The following is a 23,352-nucleotide window of genomic DNA, read 5'->3' on the forward strand; positions in this document are numbered from 1 at the left end:
GTTTGAATGCACAACCTGTTTAATTCTTTACATTGGGTCAAAGGTGGTAAATCTAAGGCCAGAAAGAAATACAAAACCGTCACGGTTTGGCTTTATCCGCAGATGTTTCCTTTAAAGGAGATCGTTTACCTGCTGGTTCAGTAGAAGCATCTGTGGCTAAAGCCAAACTGGCCGTTTTGGTGTTGTTTTTTTCTCGACCTGGATTTGCTACCTCCGCAATCTATATATATTCGCGTTATGGTTGCTTTAGCAAATTGCAATACTTTAAAGTGTGGGTTTTCTTATCAAATCAAATGCAATCCTTGGCCAGTTCCAGTACGTTTACGCCTATTCTGGCGGCATTACGGTAAAATCACTCTACTAGGCATTACGGTCTCGGCGTAAAGACGTCAGAGGAAAGGAAGATGGCTGCCGGGCAGAAGGCGGAAGGTAAAGTAGATTGTGGAGGTGTTTGTGTCGAACTGCAATTGTTGCGACGCGTCCCCAGCTTTAGCGTCAGCCAGCGCAGCCACACTCGGAGGTAAAGTCCCGCTGAGCTTTTTCCGCCGGCGTCAAATCGGTTCTTTTAGCATGGCTAGCACAGCTGGGCTATCCGAACAGCGAAAGGTAAATATTCCCACTTGACCACTTTGTCAGGGATCAAAACCTGTTGTTTTAATTAAGCGTGTTATGTAAGCGGCATCACTTATTTAAATAGTTTTAACAAGCAAAGCAAAAGTTAGCCTCCGGGAGTGGCACAGCTTGTAGCCGGCAGAGATAACACCAGAAGTGGAGCAAGCAGCTCGGCGAGTGCCCGGTCTGATTCGGGCCTCCACAAGGAAGTGCTCCTTTTTACGGTGGTTGCTAAGCAACAAGGAACTGTGTTTTCCTATAGTTGGCCGCTGTGAGTTCAGCCTGCGTGTTTGTATGTGTGTAGTGGGTCAGTGTAGGTGGCTGTGCGTCGTGTGAGAGCAACCCTGCATGGGCTCGTCGCCATGAGCAACAAGGAGATGGTTTCCACGGGTCACTCTGGTCGGTGTCAGCTCTGTTGCTATGGTAACCCTGCACATGGGGAAGATCAAGCTCTGATGGATTTTGTGTGTGTGTGTCAGAGAGTAAAGCACAGAGGAACAAGCTGCTGGAATGCCTCCCTCGCTCCTCCTGTCTGCCCAACGAGCGTCTGAGATGGAACACTAATGAGGTCAGTGCGTGCCAGATTCAAATTAACAAGCACAAACGAATGTTTGACTTGTGAGATGGACTGCTGTGTTAGTCGGATGTGGGATGGCTGTTTGCGCCCCTTCAGTGGAGACTTGACTTAATCAGCTTTAATCATTATTTAAAACATAGTATACAAATGTAATAGTAGGACGGTGCAATTAATCAAAATTCAATTACAATTGCGATTCTTACACTCCTTGATTACAAATTAGCATAATTTATACAACTTTATATTTTTTATACTGTTATTATTTTTTATACTGTTATTTTAGGATTATTTATACTGTTTATACAAGGAAACCATATTTTTTAAATGTCTACAATTTCACCCTTTTTATTTTAAAATAACTGATTTTATAAATTGAGTTTGGTCCGAAGGGATTTAGTGTTTCCAAGGAATTAGTCTTTTTTTGTACATGTTTAACACTCTTTGTTTTGTTTTGTACCAAATAAATAAATGACTGTTTGAATAGTTGTAATTGAATTATTATCAAAATAATTGTGATTAAGTCAAGTTCCGGAATGCAGTATATGTAGTTTTTATGCCAAAGCCTTTGCGTATGTGTGCAGGAGATCGCGTCTTATCTGGTAAGCTTCGATAAGCATGACGAGTGGCTCTCCTGCACCCTAAAAACCAGGTATACACACACGAACACACACAAAGATGGTGGCCTCTGCTCACTATGCACTTTTTCAGGCCAAAGAATGGCAGCATCATCCTCTACAACCGGAAGAAGGTCAAGTACAGGAAGGATGGCTACTGTTGGAAGAAACGCAAGGATGGGAAGGACACCAGAGAGGACCACATGAAGCTGAAAGTGCAGGGCATGGAGGTGAGCAGGCCCTCCCACAAAACTCACTCACTATTATCGCTGTCTCACTGGAGCATGTCGCTTGCAGTGTCTCTACGGTAACTACGTCCATTCCGCCATTGTGCCAACATTCCACCGGCGTTGCTACTGGCTGCTGCAGGTAAATCCAAAGACAGACGCCCACATTAGCGCAATCGTTCCCTCCCTTTATTGTGACCTTTATATTTGAAAAGAATCCAGACATTGTGCTGGTCCATTACCTGAATGTGCCCTCCTTGGAGGATTCCGGCAAATGCAGTCCGCTGCTGTGCGCTGTGACCAGTCGCCACGACAGCGTGAAATGGAGCCGTGACGACTTGCTTGGTCAGCTCAAGCCCATGTGTAAGACGCGTGTACACATACGCACCCACGCCAATGCAGTGTGTGAGTGCGCAAGTGTCTTTTAGTTCACAGCATCAAGTGCTCCAGCGGGAGCGGTGATTTCAGCATCGAGGATCTGGTGCAGCTCATCTTGGAGCGCCAGAGAACCAAACCGCAGCCGCGCACACACGCGTGCCTCTGCAACGGCAGCCAGGGTAACGCGCCCCGCCCCCCGCCAAGACATTTATGTCATCCATCGAGTCCTGTTATAGTTGTTTATTAATATAAAAATTGTGAATTAGAATGTATTTATTCATTAATCGCATCAATAAAACAAAGGTTTGCAGACACCTGTTTAGACAAATCATTCCTCGGTTTAGAGTTGGCAAATTGTTGTTCACACATTTACTTGAATGTCCTGCGTGTGTGTGTGTGTCAGGAGGAAACATTCCCCACAGCTGCAACAGCACCAAGCACCGGATCATCTCTCCCAAATTGCCCCCATCGTCATCCTCGCCGCTCTCCTCAGAGACTGGGGAGCTCGGGGGCGGCGGGGGTGACGCCAAACTGCCCCAGCTCCAGGCTCAGGGAAGCCCCGCCTCCTCTCCCGGCCCCACTTCCACGTAAGTGAGCCTAAAATGAAATGTTGCCGTATGAGTTGAATTCATTGCACGCCCTTAAATTAGCTAACAGAATTAATGTTGTGCATGCTTGTTCTAATGTGGTTTCTACTGGTAATTGGTAAACCATTTTGATGCAAATTGAACAGAATTCGAAAATGAAACACTCAAATTCAAATGAATGCTGAATCCCAAACGATATTAAACACTCAAATCCTAATTAAAATGAATGCTGAATCCCAAATTGTTCTTTTACTGTGTTTTTACAGCTCGGTCACATCCCCCCCACTGACCACCGTGGCGCTGCCGCACAACGCCGTCATCGTCATGGCGACCACTGCCGCCATCACCCGGGGCAGTGGGGAGGATGCCCCCAAGGAGAGCCTGGCGCTCACCCGCTCCAGCCAGTTACTTCTCTCGCCCCCCCTCCCTCCCCATGCCAAGCCTCCCTCGCCCTGCCCGCCCTCCCCCACACCCCCTTCCCTACCCGCTCCTGTGCACCACACCCTCTCCCTCACCCTCCTTCCCTCTCCCGTCATAGGAGGCCTGCTCCTCACTCCTTCCTCTTCCGCCTCCCCTCCCTTATCCTTCTCCTCACCCTCTCTCCCCCCGCCGTTCCTCCCGCCCGCTTTTGACCCCGACTCCTTTCTGAATTCCCCCAAGCAAGGCCAGACGTACGGCGGGCCCCTTCCTCCCATCATCTGCTCCTCCTCATCGCCACTCTCCCCTTCCTCTCTGGCGCTCTCCCCCACGTCCACCCCGCCCTCGTCAATCTCCCCACCGTCGTCGCTCTCGTCGTCCTCCTGCGAGACGGACAGGAAGGACGCCTCCTCTCTCCCGCCCTCCTTCCTCTTGTCGCCCACCTCCTCGGTGGCGCCGCCCCTCCTACCGCTCTGTCTGGAGTTGGGAGCTGTGGGGGTACCGCCGGAGACGGTGGGAGGCACCCACGAGGAGAAGGAGCAGGGACGTGGCGCTCCCATCTTAGCGCATCCGTCAAACCTGCTGCAGGTGAGGACCAATTTGGACTTTTCAGTCATTTGGCTCAAACAAAACAGAAAGCAAAACATGTCACTGTCAGAGGCAAAACAAAAAACCTTTTGTGTGGGGTAAACAAAAAAAGATTTTATTTCACCTCCCCTGAGTACAAATTTGAGTCCATTTTGCATAATCATCATGACAACGTGTCTGTGTGGCGCAGCCCAGACAATCATCAATGCCAGGAAGTGGCGTCGCATCACAGGAGCAGCCTTACGGTCACCTGCCCGCGCCCCCCACCACCCAAAACGTCACCATGGAAACATCCATCCCGGCGTCTCACGCGAAGCAGGTAGACAGCCCACCCTCCGATGCCGACCCCCCTCCCATGGACACGCAGCAGGAAGCGGAGGAGCTCGAAATCTCCTTCGACAGCCAGTTTCCGGACCTCATCTCTGACCTCATCACGGTGGAGACCAATCCCGAGTCGGCGCCGCCTCCCCCCGTCGAGGCGGCCCCCGGGCCGGCCGTCTTCTCTGCCGGGATTCGCTACATGGTGCCCCCTCAGCCTTCCCCCTCCACCTCCTTCCTGCCCTTTCCTCAGCCGCTGCCGTCTACCTCGCCGCTCGCTTCCATCACAGACTTCTCACCGGAGTGGTCGTATCCCGAGGTAACCCGCAGTCACCACCTGCTGTTGTACACCTCCAGATGTACTCACACTTTCTTTAAATAGAAGCACAGAGGAAAAAAATGGTAAAAGTAGAAGTTCTCATTTAATTCCTGCGCAGGTTTTGCTTAAGTAAAAGAAAAAAAAACTGGTCTAAGCACATATATTGTTTTCCAAAATCGGCAAATGTTTGCAAAGCAACATTAATATCACTGTGTGTGCATTGTGTAGGGTGGGGTGAAAGTATTGATCACAGGACCGTGGAGCGAGCAGACGGGTCGATACTCGTGCGTGTTTGATCAGAGCGCAGTCCCGGCTTCACTAATCCAGCCTGGCGTGCTGCGCTGCTACTGCCCTGGTACACGCACACACACACGCGCGCGCCCACACACTCGCATGCCTGCACACACACACAAACACACCAAGTCTAACTGGATCACTTGGTTTCCTCGCCGCAGCCCACGAGGCCGGTCTGGTGTGTCTTCAGGTCGTCGAGTCCGGGGGCTCCGTGTCGTCCTCGGTTCTGTTTGAATACCGCGCTAGGAATGCCAGCTCGCTGCCCAGCTCACAGCTCGACTGGCTCTCATTGGATGGTGTGTTATCCATTATTGATATAGAGCCTCCACATTTTACAAATAATCTATAATAATAACAAAGTTAATAAATGACTCACGTTCGACAATTAGCAAGCCCCAACGTTTACATATGTTCGTATCCAAGTGGAGTTTCCTAAGCCATAAAGGGTGTCCATATGTTTTCAAAATCCAGCAGTCTTTGTTCATTATATCTTCTGGAATATTTTAATGGAGTCTTTCTGTTAGTTTCAGAAGTGGTTTTCATTTTTAACACAGATTTTGAGTTTTACTGAAATGTATTTCTCCCCATACATTGCATCATTTTTATTCTATTGTAGTGAGAGCTGAGGGGGTTTTTTTTCCCTCTCCTGTCCTTCAGACAATCAATTCAGGGTGTCCATCCTGGAGCGCCTTGAGCAGATGGAGCGCAGGATGGCGGCCATGGCGGCCCGCGACGTCGCGCAACGACAACAACAGCATCAACAGCAGCAGCGGCAACAACATGGCAACCAAATGGCGGCCGCCGTGCCGCCACCTCCTCACACACCCGAGGACCGCGAGCAGGTGAGCACGCCCGAGCCACAGTCGTGACAGCGTCGTCGTTTAACTACGTTCGTGTGTCAGTCGTCCCAGTGGTTCGAGAGGAGGATCATCGGCGTGTGCGAGAGAATGATGAGAGGGGTGCGGTGGAGCGGAGGTGACGAGGAGCGGCTTCAGCACTTGCCGCGTCACCGCGGGATGACGCTGCTCCATCTGGCCGCCGCGCAGGGTTACACGCATCTGATACACACGCTCATCACCTGGAGGTAAAAATTCCTTCCTATTTTTACATCTATCATGTTTCATCAGTTATTCAATAAAATGATTTTCAAAGTGTTTGTGGTTTGCAGGCGTGTACACAGCGAGAGTTTGGACCTGGAACAGGAAGTTGACCCTCTCAACGTGGACCACTTCTCCTGCACGCCACTGGTACGACTCGCTCCGTTCTCCGCCTGCCGGCTCAGACGCCCCGTCAAAACGGCTGTTGCCGTGGTTTCAGATGTGGGCGTGCGCTCTGGGCCATCGGAGAGCGGCCGAGCTCCTGTACGGCTGGAGCGCCGTGGCTCTCGGCATCCCGGACTCGCTGGGCCGCCTCCCGCTGGCCGTGGCTCACTCGCGAGGGCACACAGGTCTGGCCGCCGCTCTGGAGGAGCTGCACATGCACGCCGCCGCCTCGCCTGCCTCCACCAGCCCGGACACAGGTGACACGCGCTGTCACAATGAAAGCTGCCGCTCTTTGCCTCTTAACGCTTTCGCTTTGCCTCGACCCTGCAGGCCTCAGCTCCTCCAGCAGCCTCCCTTCGTCCCCCTCTCAGTGTTCGGCGGCCCCCATGGACACCTCGCCCTCGTCTCCCTTATCCCCTTTCTCATCCTCATCGTCCTCCTTGCCTGTGGAGGAGCCGCACGCAGGTAACATTTAATGAGTCTACACCAGAGTGAACGCTCACTTATACCCACAATTCATTTCCCAGTTTGTGTGCTCTCCTGAAAAGCCACAAGATGGCGCCAAAGCACTGTCTAAAGAGGATTTGGTCAAGGAAGTCTGTTGAAGTCATAACTCTGTCAGGGAGGCACTAAGTTTAGCACTGTTCTTCTTGTACTTTGCCACAAGAGAGCTACTTGTCCCCTACAGCCGTAAATGTCAGCATTTTGCAATTTATAAGCATACCAATTGCTACTTTCTAAATAGCTGATTGTGTTTTTGACTCTATGATGCACCCATACTTTCAGAATTCTAATACATATCGCAAATGACGAAAAAGAAAGACTCACGAGTCAGTGAAGTGCTGAGTGTTCACTGACTGTTCACTGCGCTGCTACTTGCAGCTTTGACCCTCTCCGGGTGTACGAACGAGGGCCCCGCGTCCCCCGGCCTGCCACCCACCCTGGCAGAGCAGTTTCTGAGCTACAGCGACAACGTGGAGAATGAGGGCGAGGATGACGAAGAGGAGGTGGTAGTACTGCCACGCAACGCACAACCGTCTATTGCCACGGCGACACGCGTGTTTATCGTGGCCTCATGCACAACAGGTCGACATGGCAACGCTGGCGGAGCAAATCATTGAGGCCACGCCAGAGCGAATCAAACACGAGGACTTTGCCGGGGGGGCCGAGTCGCTGCTCCGTGAAAGGCGGGATGTGCAGGACACCTGGCTGGCGACCTACCTGGACACGATTGACGCCCATACACAGTCCCTGCCCAGGTAACTCCCCTTAGCACAGACTTTGATCGCAAAGTTGGGCTTAAAGTCCCCGTGAGGTAAAAATGAGTGTACAAGTTGTCCGCATTGCAAGCGTGGTCTCCGTCTGTGTAGGCGGGTCTGCCCCCCCTCGCCACTCAGCGCTTTGGCCCTCCAGAGACTGCGACCGCCCTCCTCGGCGGCGTGGGCCGAGTTTCTGAACGCGTCGGCCAACGGTCGGATGGAGCGCGATTTCGCCCTGCTGACGCTGACGGACGGCGAGCAGAGGGAGCTCTATGAGGCTGCCAGGATCATCCAGAACGCCTTCCGGAGATACAAGGTACTCGCTTGTCCTGCCCCCTGCTAGGCCACCCTGCTCACTGCCCGTGTGATTGTTGGCGTACGTGCAGGGTCGCAGGTTGAAGGAGCAGCAGGACATGGCCGCCGCCGTCATTCAGAGATGCTACCGTAAATATAAACAGGTACGTGTATGATTTTTTTAAAATGGGTTTTCCATTTTTTAACTCAAATAATATTACTGTTTCTGACAAATCTGGGAAGGCTTGTATAGTAAGGCCATGTTGCTCAGTCCTATTTTGTGTCCTCCATCTTCACTAACACTTTACAACTGTCTCTCTGTACCTCTCTGGCTAGCTAACATGGATAGCTCTCAAGGTAATATGGTGACCAGTAGATGTAGATGTGTGTGTGTGTGTGTTTGTGAGAGAAGCCCATTTCACACTGGGCGTTGAAACTGAACAATTGAGAATAAAACAAGCCGTTTAGACAGAAAAGACTTACAGTGCGTAATGCTACTCTGCCATCGTTTAGGCAGAAAGGTTAAGCCCTTAAACCCTACCCATGTGAAACTTGCTATGACATGAAACCCGTTTAGTCACCAAACTAGTTTGGCCTCTAATGCTCCCATGTGTAACTAGTTTGGGAATCAAACCGGTTAAGCCCTTACCACAACCCTCTGCAATACATTTTGGGAAGAAAATACTTTACGCGATTAATGCTACTGTGCGCCACCCGTTGAGGCAGCAAATAGGTTATAACACTTTTCTTCTTTGGCCCCGCCTCCCCAGTACGCCCTCTACAAGAAGATGACCCAGGCGGCCATCCTGATCCAGTCCAAGTTTCGTTCATACTACGAGCAGAAGCGCTTCCAGCAGAGTCGACGTGCGGCCGTGCTCATCCAGCAGTACTACCGCAGCTACAAGGAGTACGAGAGGCTCAAACAGGGCCCGGGCGGCGGCTGCACAGGCCACACCCCCAAACTCAAGTAAACGTTGACAAATGCCGTCATATGTGTGAGTCAACTGGGTCTATCCAGTGTTATCAGCTTTCTATGTCCACCAGGGGGACCTTCCTGACCAAGAAACAGGACCAGGCTGCACGGAAGATCATGAGGTTCCTGAGACGCTGCAGGCACCGGTAAGACACACACACACACACACACACCATATGACAAGCCACGGATTTGACACTCATGTTGGCGCAGGATCAAGGAGTTGAAGCAGAACCGGGAGCTGGAGAGACGAGGCCTGACCACGTAAATCCATCGCTCGACATCCTGATGAATGTAGTTCCCAGCAGGGAGCGCATGGTGGCAAATGTCCATCTCTGTTCTTATTGACATGTTGGTACGCATGTACCCATACATAATACACGGGACTTTTGAAATATTGTTATTTATGACTGCAAGTGAGTCTTAATGAACTGAACTGTGATTTAGAGGCCGCAGTCTGGCTTGTTTTGCATGATGCCATCAACAAAGGAGACGTGTAGAGAAAATATCACCTTTAATTCACACACGCTTTGAACATCAATCAAGCAAAGCATCGTGAGATGTGTGGTTCACATGCTTTGAGTGTACGTGTAAAAAAACAGTTTGATCAACAATGAAAAAAAACTAAACAATGACTAAACGAGAACAGTGTGTATGTGTCAACATGGGACGGGGAACAGCTCATCACATGCCCTGTCTGATACTCTGGATGATCTGGAAGATGGCTGCAACACACGAAACGACAACACGCGTTATAGTGGAAGACTAAGTGATGAGTAATCGAACTCACCTGATCCACAAACCACAAAGACGAAAAGCGCCAGAAGCCACGGACCTACAGGTGACTTTTCTTCATTGACCGGTCGCTGCAAGAGGAAAAAGCCTCGCGGTCATTTCGGAGCGGACGCAAGTCCTTACCATAAATGACGTTTTCAGCACCGAGATGAAAAGACAGTTATCCCAGTTAGCTGTGTAGCTTAGCTGTGGGTACCAACCGAGGTTTTTTGGACGTGTCCCCGCTGCGTGATGGTTTTGCTGTGCCGCTCGTTCGCCACCTTCATTCGTTGCACCGCCGACATGGTTGCGGGTGAGACCGGGACGGGAGGGCGACGACGCGGATTGGTGCCGATAAAAGAGCCGCTGCCCCTCGCGTCCGATGCTAACTGTTAGCAATAGCCAGACTGATGCCAGCCCGTCACGTGACGTATTAAGGCTTCTTCGCGGCGCTAACGCGTTTTAGGTGTTTACACCGCCACCTGGTGGGTTGTCTTGATAACCCCGACCAGCTTAGTTTTTATAAATTGATGGTTAGGTTTCGCAATTGGTGGAATATTTTTGGGATTCATCATAGTTAATAAATTAGAACGCGTAGAAAAATCTATAGCGCACGATTTTAAAAAAATGTATGTCAGGCTTCTGTTCACACAATATTTGAGTCCATATGAGAATTGTGTCAAGGGTGTGTGTGTGTGTGTGTGTGTGCATGTAAGAAAATTTGCAAAAGCGAGTGTATACAAGCTGCTGATAAATTAAATGAACAAACAAATTAACTTTCTCTTCTTTAATCCAGGTACACATACACACTTGTAAATGGGATGTTGTCACGGAACAACAACTTGTCAACAAACAAATATACATGTTTAACACATGCTTGTCTTGTTACACAGACAGTCTTCTAGCAGCTTTTGCCAGGGGTCAGAGGTAGCATGTCAGAGTTCAGCATCCCAGTCCACTAACTGCGCCGATGCGATCCATCTTCAAACCGAAGCATCCTCGTCCTCCAAGCGACGTCCACTTCCCACCGCGTCGCCTGATCTTGGCGTGCCGCCGCAGGACGTCGACGAGTAAGCGTGCACCCACAGCCTCCTCCTGTTTTGGGGGGACCACCGGGCCTTGTGCAGAGCCCTCGAAGGGGAGCGGAGTAGCCATGAGGAGAGAAGAGAGCCTCGATCCAAACAGTGCGGTCATAGCCTGTCATGCAGTTTGGATTGATTGATTAATTTCTTTGTAAGTGATCATTTTCCACATAATAGTTGAAAGATGAAGTCATGACATGAAGACTAAAACTCTTTATGGGTAGGTGATGGAAGACGATGTGAACCCGGACCGGACCGACCTTGACATCCTGTTTCTGAGGTGCCGGCCTGGACTCGGCGGTGAAGATGAAGATAAGGACCAGGAAGGAGAGAAAGGAAACGGCTGAAGCATCCATATTCAGGTCAGTAACGCTGCACTGTGATTGGCCAGAAGCTGACACTCGTTTTCGTTTCGATACGTGTCCCCAAATCCCGACCAATCTCGAGTCGGTTGTCAATAACTAATCAATAGAAAATCCTCTCTGAGTAAAAATAAAAAACGTAACTCCCAGCCGGGACGCGTCTGAGGATCGAGGTCCCGGCCGGCCTTTTATAGAGATTGGGTGGCGTGATGTCACGCATGCCTGGCGCTAGGGTCGCCGTGGTGACTAAGTCTCTCTCTCACGCACACTCACAATCTGAAAGTCTGCAAGTGGTGATTGGGAGTGTTGAAGCAGGATTTAGGCTTTGATGGGAAGTCACCTGGACATGATTACATTCATCCATCTTCTTTTCCAAGGGGCGGGGAACACCCTGGACTGCTCGCTAGCCAATCACAAGATGTTTATAGACAAACATCCGTTTGCATTTGCACCTATGGACGAATTCGAATTTCGAGTGAACTTTACATGCATGTTCATTCCACAACCATGCATGTTACGGTACGATGATTGATGGGCTGCTCACCGACCGTTCGCAAATAGATTAATCCGTTGTCGGCTTTTCGAAGCGCGTTCTGATTCACACCCCAGGACATTTCACTTGCACGTGTCACCTCCATCTAGGTTCTTGTGGGAAAAATCGTTGGTTACCAACAGGTCCGCGTTCTTCTTCATCATCACTTTTATCCACACGGTGACCCCTGGACTTTGCGTCCCGCCCCCTCGTAAAGTGTCACCGCGGCGACCGGATAGTCCCGGTGAAATATTTTCTGCGGGAGGGGCTCAGGAGGGGGGGGAGCAGCGCGCCGGACGTTCACATAGTGCCGACCCAAAGGTGCGGCTAACGAACCACCCCGCCTCTTTTTTGTCTTGGACCCCTTTCAGCAGATTGACGTCATTACACACACTCACACTGATGGGCCTTTTTACCTTGTGATTGATGTGCTATTGTGTGTGTTAGCAATATATAGTAGGGTTGCCGCACACGCACACGCTACAGCCTCCTTATTCCCCTAAAATCTACACACAATACCCCATAATGCAGTTTTCTCCGGTGAGATTGAAGCCAAAACCAAACACTATTCAATGCTAAAATGAGGAAAAAAAGTAAATCATTGACTTTTTTAAAATCAAATTTGCAATAATTCTGTAACAACAAAAATGATTTTTTGTCTTTCTCTCTCATTCTCTCTCTTTCCCGTCTTTATCTCTCCCCTCTGTTTCCCACCCTCACTCTTTCTCTCTCTCTCCACACACACACACACACACACACACACACACACACACACACACACACACACACACACACACACACACTTGGACATGGACATTGATGGCAATGGTTTTGTCTTTGATGATGTCTTGTCACATGGCCGCTGCTCATCGCCAAGCAACCGGCAGGCTTCACCCAAACTTCCACGTTGACGTCACGGAGGCGTGTGTGTGTGTTATTGACTTGGTGCTGTTACATTTTGGTTTTTCATTGTTTTTATTGTTGTTATTGCTGTTTTGTCTTCTGTAGAAAACAGTGGCCGGGGCCTCAGTTGATCTTGGGGTGGCGGAAGTCCTTCCCGGCGAACTTGGCCTTGTCTCCCAGCTCCTCCTCGATCCTGGGGAGTGGGGCACACGGCAATGCGGAGGCGGGTGGGTTGAACGAAGCAAGGAAGTAAACTAGAACGGAAACCAGGAAGTGCTTACCTCATCAGCTGATTGTATTTGGCCAGACGCTCAGACCTGCAGGGGGCGCCGGTCTTGATCTGCAGCACATGCACATACAGGTTGTTACATATGAAGCCTTTTGTAGTCCATCTTGATGCTTTTTGCATATTTTGTGTGTGACCTGTCCAGTGCAGAGTCCGACCACCAAGTCGGAAATGAAAGTATCCTCGGTCTCTCCGGAACGATGGCTGACCATCACGCCCCAGCCGCTGCTCTGAGCCAGCTTGCACCTGGCATACACACACTCAAAGGTGAGGCCAGACACACACACATACACAGGCAGACAGACAAGTAAGCCACGTCTTACGCGCGAATGGACTCGATGACAGAGCCGATCTGGTTGACTTTGAGCAGCAGGCAGTTGCAGGCCTTCTTGTCCACCGCCTGTTGGATCCTCTTGGGATTGGTCACCGTCAGGTCGTCGCCTACGATCTGATGGGTTGCTGTCTTAGCTCGAGCGCACAGGTGGACGTGTTTGTGGGTGTGTGATGCCAGACAGCCGCAATCACCTGGATGTCCACGGAGGACGTGAACTTGGCCCACTGCTCCCAGTCGTCCTGGTCAAACGGGTCCTCGATGGACTGGACTGGTGAGAAAAGGCAAGGGTTAGCCGCCTAGCTGTTAGCCACCTCACTGGGTTTTTTTTGGGTTTTTTTGTAGCCCACCGGGGTAGTTCTTAATGAAGCTGCGGTACAAGTCGCCGAGCTTCTCGCCACTGATATGTCTGGAGGGGTCGTCGGGCGACTTAAAGTCCAGGTCGTACTTTCCGGCGCGGAAGAACTCGGACGCCGCCACGTCCATACCGATGATGATCTTGTCCGGGTAGCCGGCCTTCTCGATGGCCGTCTTCAACAGCTCCAGAGCTGCGACCCGTGATGATGATGTCATCAACATGTCACGAGCACAGAGATCAGAGAGGGATACTGTTAAGTGTGCTCAAGTGAGAGAGACTGAAGTGCGTGAAATTAAGTGAGTTGCATTATTAAGTTTAAGTGCATATCTGGCACATTCAAAATGGCCGATGTATTGACACATCCCAGCAAAAAACAAGTTTTGCGTGCATTGATGATGACGTAGCGCTGGCGTCTCACCTTCGTTGTTCTCCAGGATGTTGGGCGCAAAGCCTCCCTCATCACCCACGTTGGTGGCGTCCTTGCCGTACTTGGCCTTGATGACGTTCTTCAGGTTGTGGTAGACCTGCAGGACAGATGACGGGTGACTAAAACGTTGGCGTCAAGCCACCTAAAAAAAAAACAGCTATGCGGAGGCAGGCTTACCTCGGCACCGATCCTCATGGCCTCGTGGAAGTTGGCGGCGCCCACCGGCAGGATCATGAACTCCTGCATGGCCAGCTTGTTCCCGGCGTGACTGCCCCCGTTGATCACGTTGAACGCCTGCCGGCGACACGCACATCTCATAAGATGACTTCCCACTACTGACTGACATTTGCGCACACTAGTTGAACAACTATGATGCACTCGTGCATTCTACTACTGACGGGAACGGGAAGAATGACGTCCTTGTGTCCGGCCAGGTCGGCGATGTGGCGGTAGAGAGGGACCCCCTTCTCGGCGGCACCCGCCTTGCAGACGGCCAGTGACACGCCCAAGATGGCGTTGGCGCCAAACTTAGCTGCGGAGACAGACGGGCGATGGACAGGTCAGACGCAGACCAAGAAGCCCGAGGCACACAAACGGACAGATGGACGGACTCACATTTGTTCTCTGTGCCGTCCAACTCCAACATGAAGTTGTCGATCTTCTCCTGATCAACAACGCTGAACTTCTGTAATGAATGGAGCAGGCATCCGCTTAGTGCCTTAACACTAAATGTGCCAGCCAAAAAACAGGTACTACTTTCTTATTACACACGAATCGTAAACTGTGAATCTGCACTAAACAGCGGTGCCTTGAGATACGAGTTTGATTATTTCCCTGACCATGCTCGTAAATCAGAACCCTTGTATCTCAAATCATCTTTCCCCATTGAAATGAATGGAAATGCCATTAATCGGTTCCAGCCCCCCCATTTTTTAATAAAGAAGAATAGCACTCGAATATTGTACTTTATGCAACTATTGAAAAAAAAAAAACTATTGATGCTAACCAGAATGTCAGTCATTCTAATTTACAGCTCTTGAAAAACTCAAGTAGGGTCAGTTGTATCCCAAGGCTCGGCTGTATTAACCTTTGCAATAAGCTGGGGGGCGATGTCCTTGTTGACATGCTCCACGGCCTTCAAGGTCCCTAAAAAACAAAAAAACAAAAAATGAATGTTGCATCCATATGGGGAAGGGCGCCAACGGAGGCATACCTTTGCCCAGGTAGCGACTCTTGTCGCCATCTCGCAGCTCCAGGGCCTCGTGGACGCCAGTGGAGGCGCCGCTGGGGACCGCTGCTCTGAAGTGACCTGGGGAGAACAGACGCTTAAATCTTTGTGACCGCTATGCTCGCCTACGCTTAGCTAGGCTAGGCTAGGCCCTCACCCTTGGCGGTCCACAGGTCCACTTCCACTGTGGGGTTCCCTCTGGAGTCGAGAATCTCCCGAGCGTGGATCTTTGTGATGGACATCTTGTCTGTGGATGAGAAATAGTGGATGTATCACTTAAACATCCCCGTTCCCCCTGTTTTGAGGGGGGGTGGGGGGCAATACTCTACAGAAATATTTGCGCTATAAATACCGTGACCTTCTCTAATCATTTCAGTGAGCTAAGCATTTGGCACTTTGCTAACTTCCCAGCTTTTGCAGGAAATAGTTGGCAAGCTATTCTATGATAGTGAAATGTCTTTAAATATTTTTCTTACATTCACTGAGCAGTATTTCCCTTATTGTTGATAAACTACTAAACAATAAATAATTTGACATGTACAAAGCAATTTTGTGAATTCAGTCATTTGCATGTTTTTACCCTTATTCAATAATTGTTTAGTTAAATATGCTTTGATTAGTTAGCAACAATACAACAGCATGAATTGTTTTTTTCAAGTCACATTATGTATTTTTGACTCTAATCTAGGAGTGACCTCTTTGTTTTCTAAGTCAAATGTGGGCCTTTAGCTCCAAAGTTTGCTCATCCCTCTGGACCTTGTCCTTACTTCCTGTTTGCCTCAACTTTGACCTTGTGCTGAAGGTCGCTCACAAATGACAAAAGAAAAGCACAAGTGGAAGGGACGTGGAGGCATGGGGGGGCCTACCTCAGCTGTCTTCAGTGGGGGGGCTGCTGGTGCGGGTGCTTTGTCCGAGCGGAGAGGAAGTGTCCCACGGCCACGAGGAAGTGTCCCACAAGGGGGGCAGCAAGAGGCCCTTTATGGACCTCGCCGGTTGGGGGGGCGGGCCCAGCCTGCGGCCAAGGGAGCATGTGGAAATTTTTGTGGCTGACATCTCCGTGTATGTCTTTGACTATATGGTGTGTGACACTACATAACGTGAGAGAAAGACTAAGGTGTGTGTGTGCGCGCGTGTGTGTCAGTGTTAGTGAACATGTGTGTATGTGCAAGCGTTTGCGATACTGTTGTGTGTGGCAATGGGTCACGATGGTCACATGATGCAACAAATTGCCAGCTTGCTTGAATTGATCGTCATCATCAGTTGTAATCACGGTTACTTAGCTGGGGCAGGGATGTTAAATCACACATTCACTAAATCAACATTTGTTCCATTGCTGTTACAAAAAGTGACATTTTACAGTGTGTGCGTGTGTAACAGTTTGACGGTCCCTGGCGCACAGCAAGAGAAGGTCAGAGTTCATTTAAAGGAGAAATGTGAAACGCTCAGCCTTCAAGCAAAGGTCAGTCACACAGCCACACACACACTTTAACCTTTCCATTCACCTTTAGCGGCGGGCAGCAGAAATAGAAATAATCTTAAGGACTGGTCGGCTTGACGCCCAAGTGGCAGGCACGTCTGCCTCGCAATTGTCCGGCCCTGAGTTTGAATCCGGGCTGTGACCTTCCTGGATGCGTGCTCAACGGGTTTGTTTGTCTTGACGTGTGTTGCGACTGGTTGTCCAGTCCAGAGTGTGGCAATGCAGATTAGAGCACAGTCGAGAACAGACGTTCATGACTGTGGACGGCTACGCTACATCGGCGGCACTGTTGTGTAACCGTTGTAGTCGTCCACGCTTTGAGTGCTGTCATGTATTCAGTGTCACATGACCTCTTTACTGTCCGTGTGTCTGGCTCCATTTTTGTGTGTCATTTTGTGTGTGGGGGCATCGTCTCTCTCGCATTTTGTTTGTCTTTGTGTATCTCTGTAAATGTGTGTTTGTGAGTTTATTTCACTCTGTCTCCATTTGTGTGACAATGCGTTTCTCTGCATGTCTTGGTTGTTGTCAGTTTTTTTCTATCTGTCTCCTTGTATGTCCTGTTGGGCTTCACACAGACACACACAAATACGCATTGTATTTGTGTGCGTCTGTGTGAAGCCTAACTTTTGTTTTCCCCCTTTGTGTGTATGTGCCTCTGTTTGTATTAGTGCGTGTCTTCATGTTTGTGTTCCCTTGGTTTGTTGTCTGTTTGCGTGTCTTTCTTTGTTTCTGTGTCCGTCTGGAAGTTTCAAAGTATCTGTTTTTGTGCGTCCCTGTCTGTTGCCATGTGTCTCTGTATGTGTGTATTGTTCTGTGTTTGCGACACCAACCAAGTCCAACCAACTGTCCCAAAGTTTTTAATGGGGCCCTGCTTATCATATTCAGCATCTGTGACCATGGTCACTTTTGCAAGTGACAGAAAGCTCTAATCCATGACCTAAATCCTCATTTGTTCCTTTCTTTTTACAAAAAGAATACAATTATAACACCTGTGAGTGTGTGTGTGTGCGCGCATGTGTGCGTCCGTCTCTCTCCATGTGTGCTAGCGGTCTAGCACGTGGGTCTTGTACAGGCGGTTCATCTGCTCCAGGAAGATGAAGGTGAGCACGGTGTGCGGTCCGAGGCGAGCGTAGTACGGCGTGAAGCCTTTCCACAATGAAAAGAAGCCCTCCTTGCCCACCACGCGCACCAGCACCTCCTACAGGTCAGAGCACACCAGAGCTCACACCTGAGTTTGTTTCACCATTTGGGAAAGTTTTTGAATGTTTAGTGGTTATCGATCATCTCACCAGTCCGTTTTTGTACTCGGGTTTGCCATCAATCATCCTCATATTCTGAATCCTATAAAAGACAATCAGGGAGGCAGTGAGAGGCGTGGCTCAGTCCAGCGACCACCGGGGGTCTCCCTCACCTTGTCTTCACTATGTCGACAGGCATGGACGCCGCCGTGGTGACCAGGCCACTGATCATACTGGCGCAGAAATGACACAGGATGTCATCACCAAAGTAGCCTAAAGGGCACAAGAGGCAAGTGAGTGAACACAAGGTGGGATGAGTGTTAGTTTGTGTGCACGTTTGTGAGTTTACCCGAGTCTAGCAGCGCCTGTTTGGACTGTGAGTAAGATGCCAGCTGGGCGGCGTTGACCACTACCGCCCGGGCCATGGTGGGAATGCACCCCTTTAAAAAAAAAAAAAGACTCTAGTGAGCCAGAACACGAAGACAAATGAGCATGTTGCAAGCATGTAGGCGCTCACCCTCCACAGCGTAGTGACGCCCTCTTCGCGCATGATCCGAGCCAGGGCGTTAAACACGTTGGTGTACCCTCGTCGCTGGTCAGCGGGAAGTCTGCACGCATGATGTCATTTGAGAGAATGCCACAATTGCGCAATCACACGCCATCCCCTGTGTTGCTGTGACATGTGAATGACGGAGTCGGGAAGTATGATTTAGTCACGCGTCAATGATGTAGTGGTCCCATATGAAAAACTAGTGACATATGATGACATCGTAGGGATGTACACAAGTGGCGGTGGTATGATGGCGTGACCCTCACCGCCCGTCGGCCGTCATCCGGATGAGAGCCACTTCGGCCGGCGTGCCCACGAACGCCCCTGTTGCGCCAGCTGTCATCCCGATCAGCGCCTGCAGGAGGTGCACAGGTTATTATAAGAGTAGCTTTATTTGGTGGGAGAAGAGGGAGGAGGAGGACACCTTGAGGAAGAAGTTTGGCGGGCGACCATCGGCCGACGTCATCTTCTCGAACAAGATGGTATAGATGCCAAGTCGGGTGGTGGTGTAGGTGGCTTGGCGTAGCAAACCTGCAGACAGACTGAGACGGACACACATGCAGTGGGCATTAAGCCACTAGACAGGAGGGCGAAAGGTCATGGCGGCCTACCCAGTGTAGATGCCCCCGATGCCCTCATTCTTCAAGATGGAGGCGAGTGCGTGGAAGCTGGTTTTATATTCTCGAGCCTTGGTGCCCTGACCACTCAGCTGCATGCGGTTCTTCACCAGGTCCAAGGGCTGCACGAACACTGTAGCGCCCATCCTATATACCACACAGACATACATGCACGCACGCAGTTTTCTCAAAACCGGCTGAACCATTTCCAACATAGCTGGACTTGTTCTTTTTTTTCCAACATTATTGAGGGTTCATGCAGATAAAGTAACTAATGTACAGGTCGCTCTTTATTGCCCATAAAGATGGGTTTGGGTTGAAAAAACTATCAGTCAGACACGGAGAGTTCGAAGGTAATCGATCAACTGGGACTGGAGGCTGCTAGCTGGCTAAAGAGCCCGGTTGCTAGCTGTTAGCAGGCTAATCTGGTCAGCAAGCGGTGCCGCTTACCCGGCCAAGCCTCCGAAGAGGAACTTGATGGCCTTCGGAGACGTCTTGCTCTTCGGAGACGTCATGGTTGGCCCGCTCCGATTCCGATTCCCGACTCCCTTCCTGTCTTTGTACCTGCCTGTGGGCCGGACAGTCACCTGCAGCAGCCGGGGCCAAGGTGACACTGAAGAGGCGCGGCGGGTCACATGATGCGACGGGCCAATCAGCAGTTGTAGCCGAATGGTTCCGAACGCTTGTTCGGGCAGCGGACCAATCAGTAGCCTTACCATAATATCTCCGAACATGCAGTTACCTTCAATGTAGCTCGGAAATAAGAACTGATCACTGACGTCAACGAGAAAAAACACGTGAACGTTTAGTTCGAATCGAAGCTCGGTGATATTGGCAGAAACAGCCACAGAAGTTAAATTCAAATCTTTTGTTTTAAGCTGTTTGGGATTTTTTTTTTTCGTTTGTAAAGTGAGTTGTTAACGTTCCATGTCGACGCTCATTGGTTGAGAACGCGAGGGGCGCTGCTAGTTCGTGTTCGAGCAAAACCCTGAGTCGTCAATGGGGAAACCGGTTCGTGAAGCCTAGAAAACACGATGAGTTATTATTTCATTGTAACATAATTTAAGAGGTAACGTTGGTAAAAATAAAACTCTTAAGTGGCAAGTTCTAACTACAAGATGCAATGCAATGCTCCCATCTTGCGGATAGTTGGAGTAAGTGTAACAACGAACATACGTAGAACTTACAAAAGGTACCCGCGTTCGTGTGTGTGAGTCCCCTGTGTGTACTGTCTGGGGAGTTTGTACAAAAGTTCATTCGACAATAACATAAACTAATTTATTTTATTTGTCAAATGGGAAATGTTGTTAATTGACATCGGGGTCACTTTAAACACTGCTTCTTAGATCTTTGCCTCCTTTTTGGGCTTCCGGGGCTTGTTGCCTAGCAACTCGTCCATCTCTGCGATGAGGGCTGGAGTCAGCAGGGACATGACCTGTAAGACAGGGAATCGCTCCGAGTGTGATTACTTGGCCCTCGGTGAGGCAGCCGGAGTCTGATTGCTTGCTTGTTTTGGCCGCGGGTTACCTGGATGGAGCTGAGATTCTCCATCAGCTGCTCTGTGTTGGAGACGCCCAGTAGAACTGAACTGACGCCGTCACTGCGCAGACACCAGGCTGTCACACACAAAGTTGGACTTTTACTACGTCGCACTTATGTGCTGTTTATTTGCGTGTGCCTCTCCATGTGTGCTTGTACCGATTGCAAGCTGAGCGGGGGTGCACTCGAGCCTGTCCGCCAGCAGGTAGAGCTCCTTGACTTTACTCAACTGCTGCTTACCCTCGTCACTGCAGAGACGCTCTTTGAGCCACCCGTGACCCTGCACATGCATGTGCTCGAATGCTCACCATGGCAACAGACGCCTGTTTGAGACGATAATAGTGATAAATCATCGTGATGATGGTTGTTTTGTATGCGCACCTTCATGGCCGCTCTAGAGCGTTGAGGAATGCCACCGTTGTATTTTCCTGTGAGCATTCCGCAGGCTAAAGGTGACCAAGTCATGGCCCCGACTCCTAAAATAAGTCACATTAGCTGGGTGCGTGTGGGTCTCCGTAGGCGTGTGTGTTTTGATACCAATCTTGTGGTAGAGTTCTGGCAAGTGTAGTTCCACTTTGTCTCGCTGGAAGTAGTGATACTCGGCCTGCTCACACACCGGAGGAATTAGATTAAACTGTCGAGCGATGGAGTACGCTTCCTGTAAGACCGCACACACGCGAGACATCCTTGTAGCACACAAAGGTTTCAAGGTCCAGATGGAGTTTACCATGATCTCCATCGCATTCCAGCGTGAGGTGCCCCAGTACATGGCCATGCCCTGGTTGATCACAAATGTCATAGCTCGCACCACCTCTGCGTAGACATAGATCTGTCTTAGTGTGCTAATGTTAGCATCATAGCATCAGCTGTCAAGTGCGCTACCGAACCCTCCATGGGCGAGTTGACGTCGTTTCTGTTGGCAAAGACGATGTCGACATAGTCCAGCTTCAGCCTGGCCAGAGAACCGCGCAGTCCTTAAACACACACACACGCACACCCATATTTAACTTCTGCTGTGTCGCTTTCAATTCTTCAAAGGTTGTGTTTGTCTCTTAGGTGTGTGCGTGTGTTTCTACCTTCAATGATGTGTTTCCGCGACAGCCCCCGCTCTGTCTCGGCCCTGCAAAATGCAACGTAAAGTCAACATCTGAGTTTGTCTAGTGGCTGTGGCTGTACTCACTGTCCTCCCCAGTAGATTTTCGTGGTCACCACATAGCTGGACCGCCTGTTCAACAACAACAACAATCACAGCATCAACAACAAGGAGGACACGTGAGTCATTTCTTCATAATTATGCTCACTATACCTCCAGCTTTTCTTCTCCAGTATGTTTCCCAAAGTTGTCTCAGCCCTGGAATACACACATGGTTGCATGATTCCATCCCAGACACACACACACACCTGGTGTGTAATGTACCTGCCAGAGGCGTAGATCTCAGCCGTGTCAAACAAGTTGATGCCATTGTCGTATGCCAACGTCATTAGACTGTCTGCCATCTACGCACACGCACACACACACGTTCAAGGAAAACGTTTGTGAGGTGATCACAAAAAATGCTCACCTCATCTGAGATCTGAGAGCCAAACGTGACCCACGTTCCTGTGAAGAGAAATAAGCATAGATGTCAGTGTATGTGTGTGCGTGTGTGTGTCTGCGTGTGTGTATTCACCGAGTCCCAAACAGGACACTCTGAGTCCAGTTTTTCCAAGATATCTGGAAAAAGACCAAACAATGTTAACATTGTGTCTTTGGCATTGGGAGAAATTCAGTGAATCTCAGAAAAGAAGCAAAAAATACAACTTGATTTGTTCATCATTTCAGGGGAATATTTGATTAAAATGATTTGTGAAGCCAACAGACCAAAGTGGAGGTGCTGTGGGCATGTTCACTCACCTGTAGGGCATGCCGCTGTCCTCCATGGTGACGTCACACTCCCTCATGTAGATTTCCAGCCGCCGCCTCTCCATCACCTTCTTGGCCGCCTCCAGAATGTGAGACGCCAGCATCGATTCTTCTTTCTCCTTCACATCCTTCCTGCTGTCTGCTTTGTCCACTTTGCCACAATGTCCTCTGGCAACCTTGGGCTTCTTGGTGAAACCATACAGCTCTTCCACAGAAAACTTGGCGCCTTTTCCCACCGTGGCTGGGGCCCGGCTTGCAAACATGGCTGGAAAAGGAGCGCTAACATTACCGCTAACATTGGTGACTGAAATGAGCTTCAAAATTAGTTTCTGCAGTTAGCTTCCAGACTAAGAGTTGGAATGTAACTTCCAAAGTTCCTTTGAAATTTCCATTCCAAATCTTTGTTCCTTTGAAAGTTAGCCTTAATGTTAGCTTCCTCAGTGTTACATTGCTCTAACGTTACCATCCAATGTTAGATTCCGAAACTACCTTCTAACTTTACCTCTAATGTTAACTATCAAGGTTAGCTTCTAAACTTAGCTTTGATGCTAACTTTCACGTAATGTTAGTTTCTGAAGTTAGCTTCGTTAGCGCATACCTGACTTCTACTGGACTCTTTCGTCACGTCGCTAGCAACCATCGACCGACATTATATAAATGCTAAAAAGCAACATGAGCTGACAATGCTGTAACTAACGCAAGTGACAAACAGGTACATTTCACTACCTGGTTGTCCGTCCGTCCACCTTTATCCACCCGCGGGTTCGCATGATTTTATACCAAGCCTTCGCACTAATCCGACCTATCACGGTTCACATATCCTGATTAATAATAAAAAAAAAGCCAAAATACTAGGGCCTGTGTACAGATGTCACACGTGGACACTTGCCCACTTTTTGATTTGATCATCCTAATCCTTACCCCCTCTCCCCATCATGTGGTTACAGCTGTGGCGTCTGACCCCGGTAAAGCCAGACTAGCTCACAATCCATGATGACCTTGAATGGAGGACACATGATTTGGTTT

At 49.7% G+C, this 23,352-nt stretch overlaps 5 protein-coding genes and 1 long non-coding RNA gene across 6 annotated transcripts; 2 read left to right on the forward strand and 4 right to left on the reverse strand.

Moving 5' to 3' along the window:
* Window positions 1–367: 367 nt before the first annotated feature.
* camta2 (calmodulin binding transcription activator 2) lies at window positions 368–9,354 on the forward strand. The gene is made up of 26 exons (XM_037262801.1): window positions 368–429; window positions 917–1,011; window positions 1,092–1,180; window positions 1,771–1,838; window positions 1,898–2,033; window positions 2,101–2,172; window positions 2,246–2,393; window positions 2,459–2,587; window positions 2,812–2,995; window positions 3,262–4,000; window positions 4,191–4,637; window positions 4,866–4,992; window positions 5,093–5,227; window positions 5,589–5,773; window positions 5,834–6,015; window positions 6,100–6,178; window positions 6,249–6,450; window positions 6,524–6,658; window positions 7,076–7,204; window positions 7,278–7,452; window positions 7,564–7,768; window positions 7,839–7,910; window positions 8,083–8,103; window positions 8,517–8,713; window positions 8,791–8,865; window positions 8,933–9,354. The coding sequence occupies exons 2-26, from the start codon at window positions 975–977 to the stop codon at window positions 8,985–8,987; spliced, it is 4,023 nt and encodes a 1,340-aa protein (XP_037118696.1). The 5' UTR covers window positions 368–429; window positions 917–974; the 3' UTR covers window positions 8,988–9,354.
* zgc:85858 (uncharacterized protein LOC405879 homolog) lies at window positions 9,217–9,931 on the reverse strand. The gene is made up of 3 exons (XM_037262799.1): window positions 9,715–9,931; window positions 9,510–9,585; window positions 9,217–9,444 (listed from the first exon to the last, which is right to left on the reverse strand). The coding sequence occupies exons 1-3, from the start codon at window positions 9,796–9,798 to the stop codon at window positions 9,404–9,406; spliced, it is 201 nt and encodes a 66-aa protein (XP_037118694.1). The 5' UTR covers window positions 9,799–9,931; the 3' UTR covers window positions 9,217–9,403.
* Window positions 9,932–12,424: 2,493 nt separating this feature from the next.
* Window positions 12,425–16,014, reverse strand: eno3 (enolase 3, (beta, muscle)). Its single transcript, XM_037262713.1, has 14 exons — window positions 15,869–16,014; window positions 15,160–15,249; window positions 14,988–15,083; window positions 14,862–14,920; window positions 14,390–14,459; window positions 14,173–14,306; window positions 13,952–14,068; window positions 13,766–13,871; window positions 13,340–13,537; window positions 13,184–13,260; window positions 12,982–13,106; window positions 12,796–12,904; window positions 12,654–12,712; window positions 12,425–12,565 (listed from the first exon to the last, which is right to left on the reverse strand). The coding sequence occupies exons 2-14, from the start codon at window positions 15,242–15,244 to the stop codon at window positions 12,496–12,498; spliced, it is 1,305 nt and encodes a 434-aa protein (XP_037118608.1). The 5' UTR covers window positions 15,245–15,249; window positions 15,869–16,014; the 3' UTR covers window positions 12,425–12,495.
* A 1,306-nt stretch (window positions 16,015–17,320) lies between these two features.
* Window positions 17,321–19,517, reverse strand: slc25a11 (solute carrier family 25 member 11). Its single transcript, XM_037262756.1, has 9 exons — window positions 19,335–19,517; window positions 18,879–19,031; window positions 18,692–18,809; window positions 18,534–18,622; window positions 18,235–18,325; window positions 18,067–18,157; window positions 17,891–17,990; window positions 17,769–17,820; window positions 17,321–17,677 (listed from the first exon to the last, which is right to left on the reverse strand). The coding sequence occupies exons 1-9, from the start codon at window positions 19,397–19,399 to the stop codon at window positions 17,522–17,524; spliced, it is 915 nt and encodes a 304-aa protein (XP_037118651.1). The 5' UTR covers window positions 19,400–19,517; the 3' UTR covers window positions 17,321–17,521.
* LOC119129488 lies at window positions 17,909–22,407 on the forward strand. The gene is made up of 3 exons (XR_005099192.1): window positions 17,909–18,010; window positions 21,480–21,695; window positions 22,276–22,407. It is a non-coding gene; the product is annotated as an uncharacterized LOC119129488 (long non-coding RNA).
* On the reverse strand, window positions 20,141–23,134 carry LOC119129440 (voltage-gated potassium channel subunit beta-2-like). Its single transcript, XM_037262721.1, has 15 exons — window positions 23,053–23,134; window positions 22,318–22,591; window positions 22,094–22,137; window positions 21,986–22,023; window positions 21,841–21,920; window positions 21,730–21,774; window positions 21,604–21,648; window positions 21,500–21,543; window positions 21,311–21,397; window positions 21,151–21,236; window positions 20,961–21,081; window positions 20,805–20,899; window positions 20,583–20,703; window positions 20,412–20,500; window positions 20,141–20,319 (listed from the first exon to the last, which is right to left on the reverse strand). Exons 2-15 carry the CDS (start codon window positions 22,587–22,589, stop codon window positions 20,227–20,229), a joined length of 1,260 nt encoding a protein of 419 aa, XP_037118616.1. The 5' UTR covers window positions 22,590–22,591; window positions 23,053–23,134; the 3' UTR covers window positions 20,141–20,226.
* Window positions 23,135–23,352: the final 218 nt, after the last annotated feature.

Source organism: Syngnathus acus, chromosome 10, assembly GCF_901709675.1.
Source record: "Syngnathus acus chromosome 10, fSynAcu1.2, whole genome shotgun sequence".
NCBI lineage: Eukaryota > Metazoa > Chordata > Actinopteri > Syngnathiformes > Syngnathidae > Syngnathus > Syngnathus acus.

Bases quoted from the DNA above. Each gene is read 5' to 3' on its own strand.
- camta2 (XM_037262801.1), top strand. From the start codon at position 975: ATGAGCAACAAGGAGATGGTTTCCACGGGTCACTCTG. The intron at 4,001-4,190 runs GTGAGGACCAAT...TGTGTGGCGCAG, and splicing joins ATCCGTCAAACCTGCTGCAG to CCCAGACAATCATCAATGCC. The intron at 8,104-8,516 runs GTAATATGGTGA...CCGCCTCCCCAG, and splicing joins TAACATGGATAGCTCTCAAG to TACGCCCTCTACAAGAAGAT.
- zgc:85858 (XM_037262799.1), bottom strand. From the start codon at position 9,798: ATGTCGGCGGTGCAACGAATGAAGGTGGCGAACGAGCGGCACAGCAAA. The intron at 9,586-9,714 runs GTTGGTACCCAC...TTCCTCTTGCAG, and splicing joins GACACGTCCAAAAAACCTCG to CGACCGGTCAATGAAGAAAA. The intron at 9,445-9,509 runs GTGAGTTCGATT...CGTGTGTTGCAG, and splicing joins CTTTGTGGTTTGTGGATCAG to CCATCTTCCAGATCATCCAG.
- eno3 (XM_037262713.1), bottom strand. From the start codon at position 15,244: ATGTCCATCACAAAGATCCACGCTCGGGAGATTCTCGACTCCAGAGGG. The intron at 13,107-13,183 runs GTGATTGCGGCT...GCAACCCATCAG, and splicing joins CGTCCTCCGTGGACATCCAG to ATCGTAGGCGACGACCTGAC. The intron at 12,566-12,653 runs GTAAGCACTTCC...CCCACTCCCCAG, and splicing joins AAATACAATCAGCTGATGAG to GATCGAGGAGGAGCTGGGAG.
- slc25a11 (XM_037262756.1), bottom strand. From the start codon at position 19,399: ATGACGTCTCCGAAGAGCAAGACGTCTCCGAAGGCCATCAAGTTCCTC. The intron at 18,326-18,533 runs GTGAGGGTCACG...TCATGCGTGCAG, and splicing joins CGGATGACGGCCGACGGGCG to ACTTCCCGCTGACCAGCGAC. The intron at 17,991-18,066 runs GTAAACTCACAA...TGTGCCCTTTAG, and splicing joins ACAGGCGCTGCTAGACTCGG to GCTACTTTGGTGATGACATC.
- LOC119129440 (XM_037262721.1), bottom strand. From the start codon at position 22,589: ATGTTTGCAAGCCGGGCCCCAGCCACGGTGGGAAAAGGCGCCAAGTTT. The intron at 22,138-22,317 runs GTGAGTGAACAT...GTCTTTTTCCAG, and splicing joins GACAGCGGCATGCCCTACAG to ATATCTTGGAAAAACTGGAC. The intron at 21,544-21,603 runs GTGAGTACAGCC...TGCATTTTGCAG, and splicing joins AAAATCTACTGGGGAGGACA to GGCCGAGACAGAGCGGGGGC.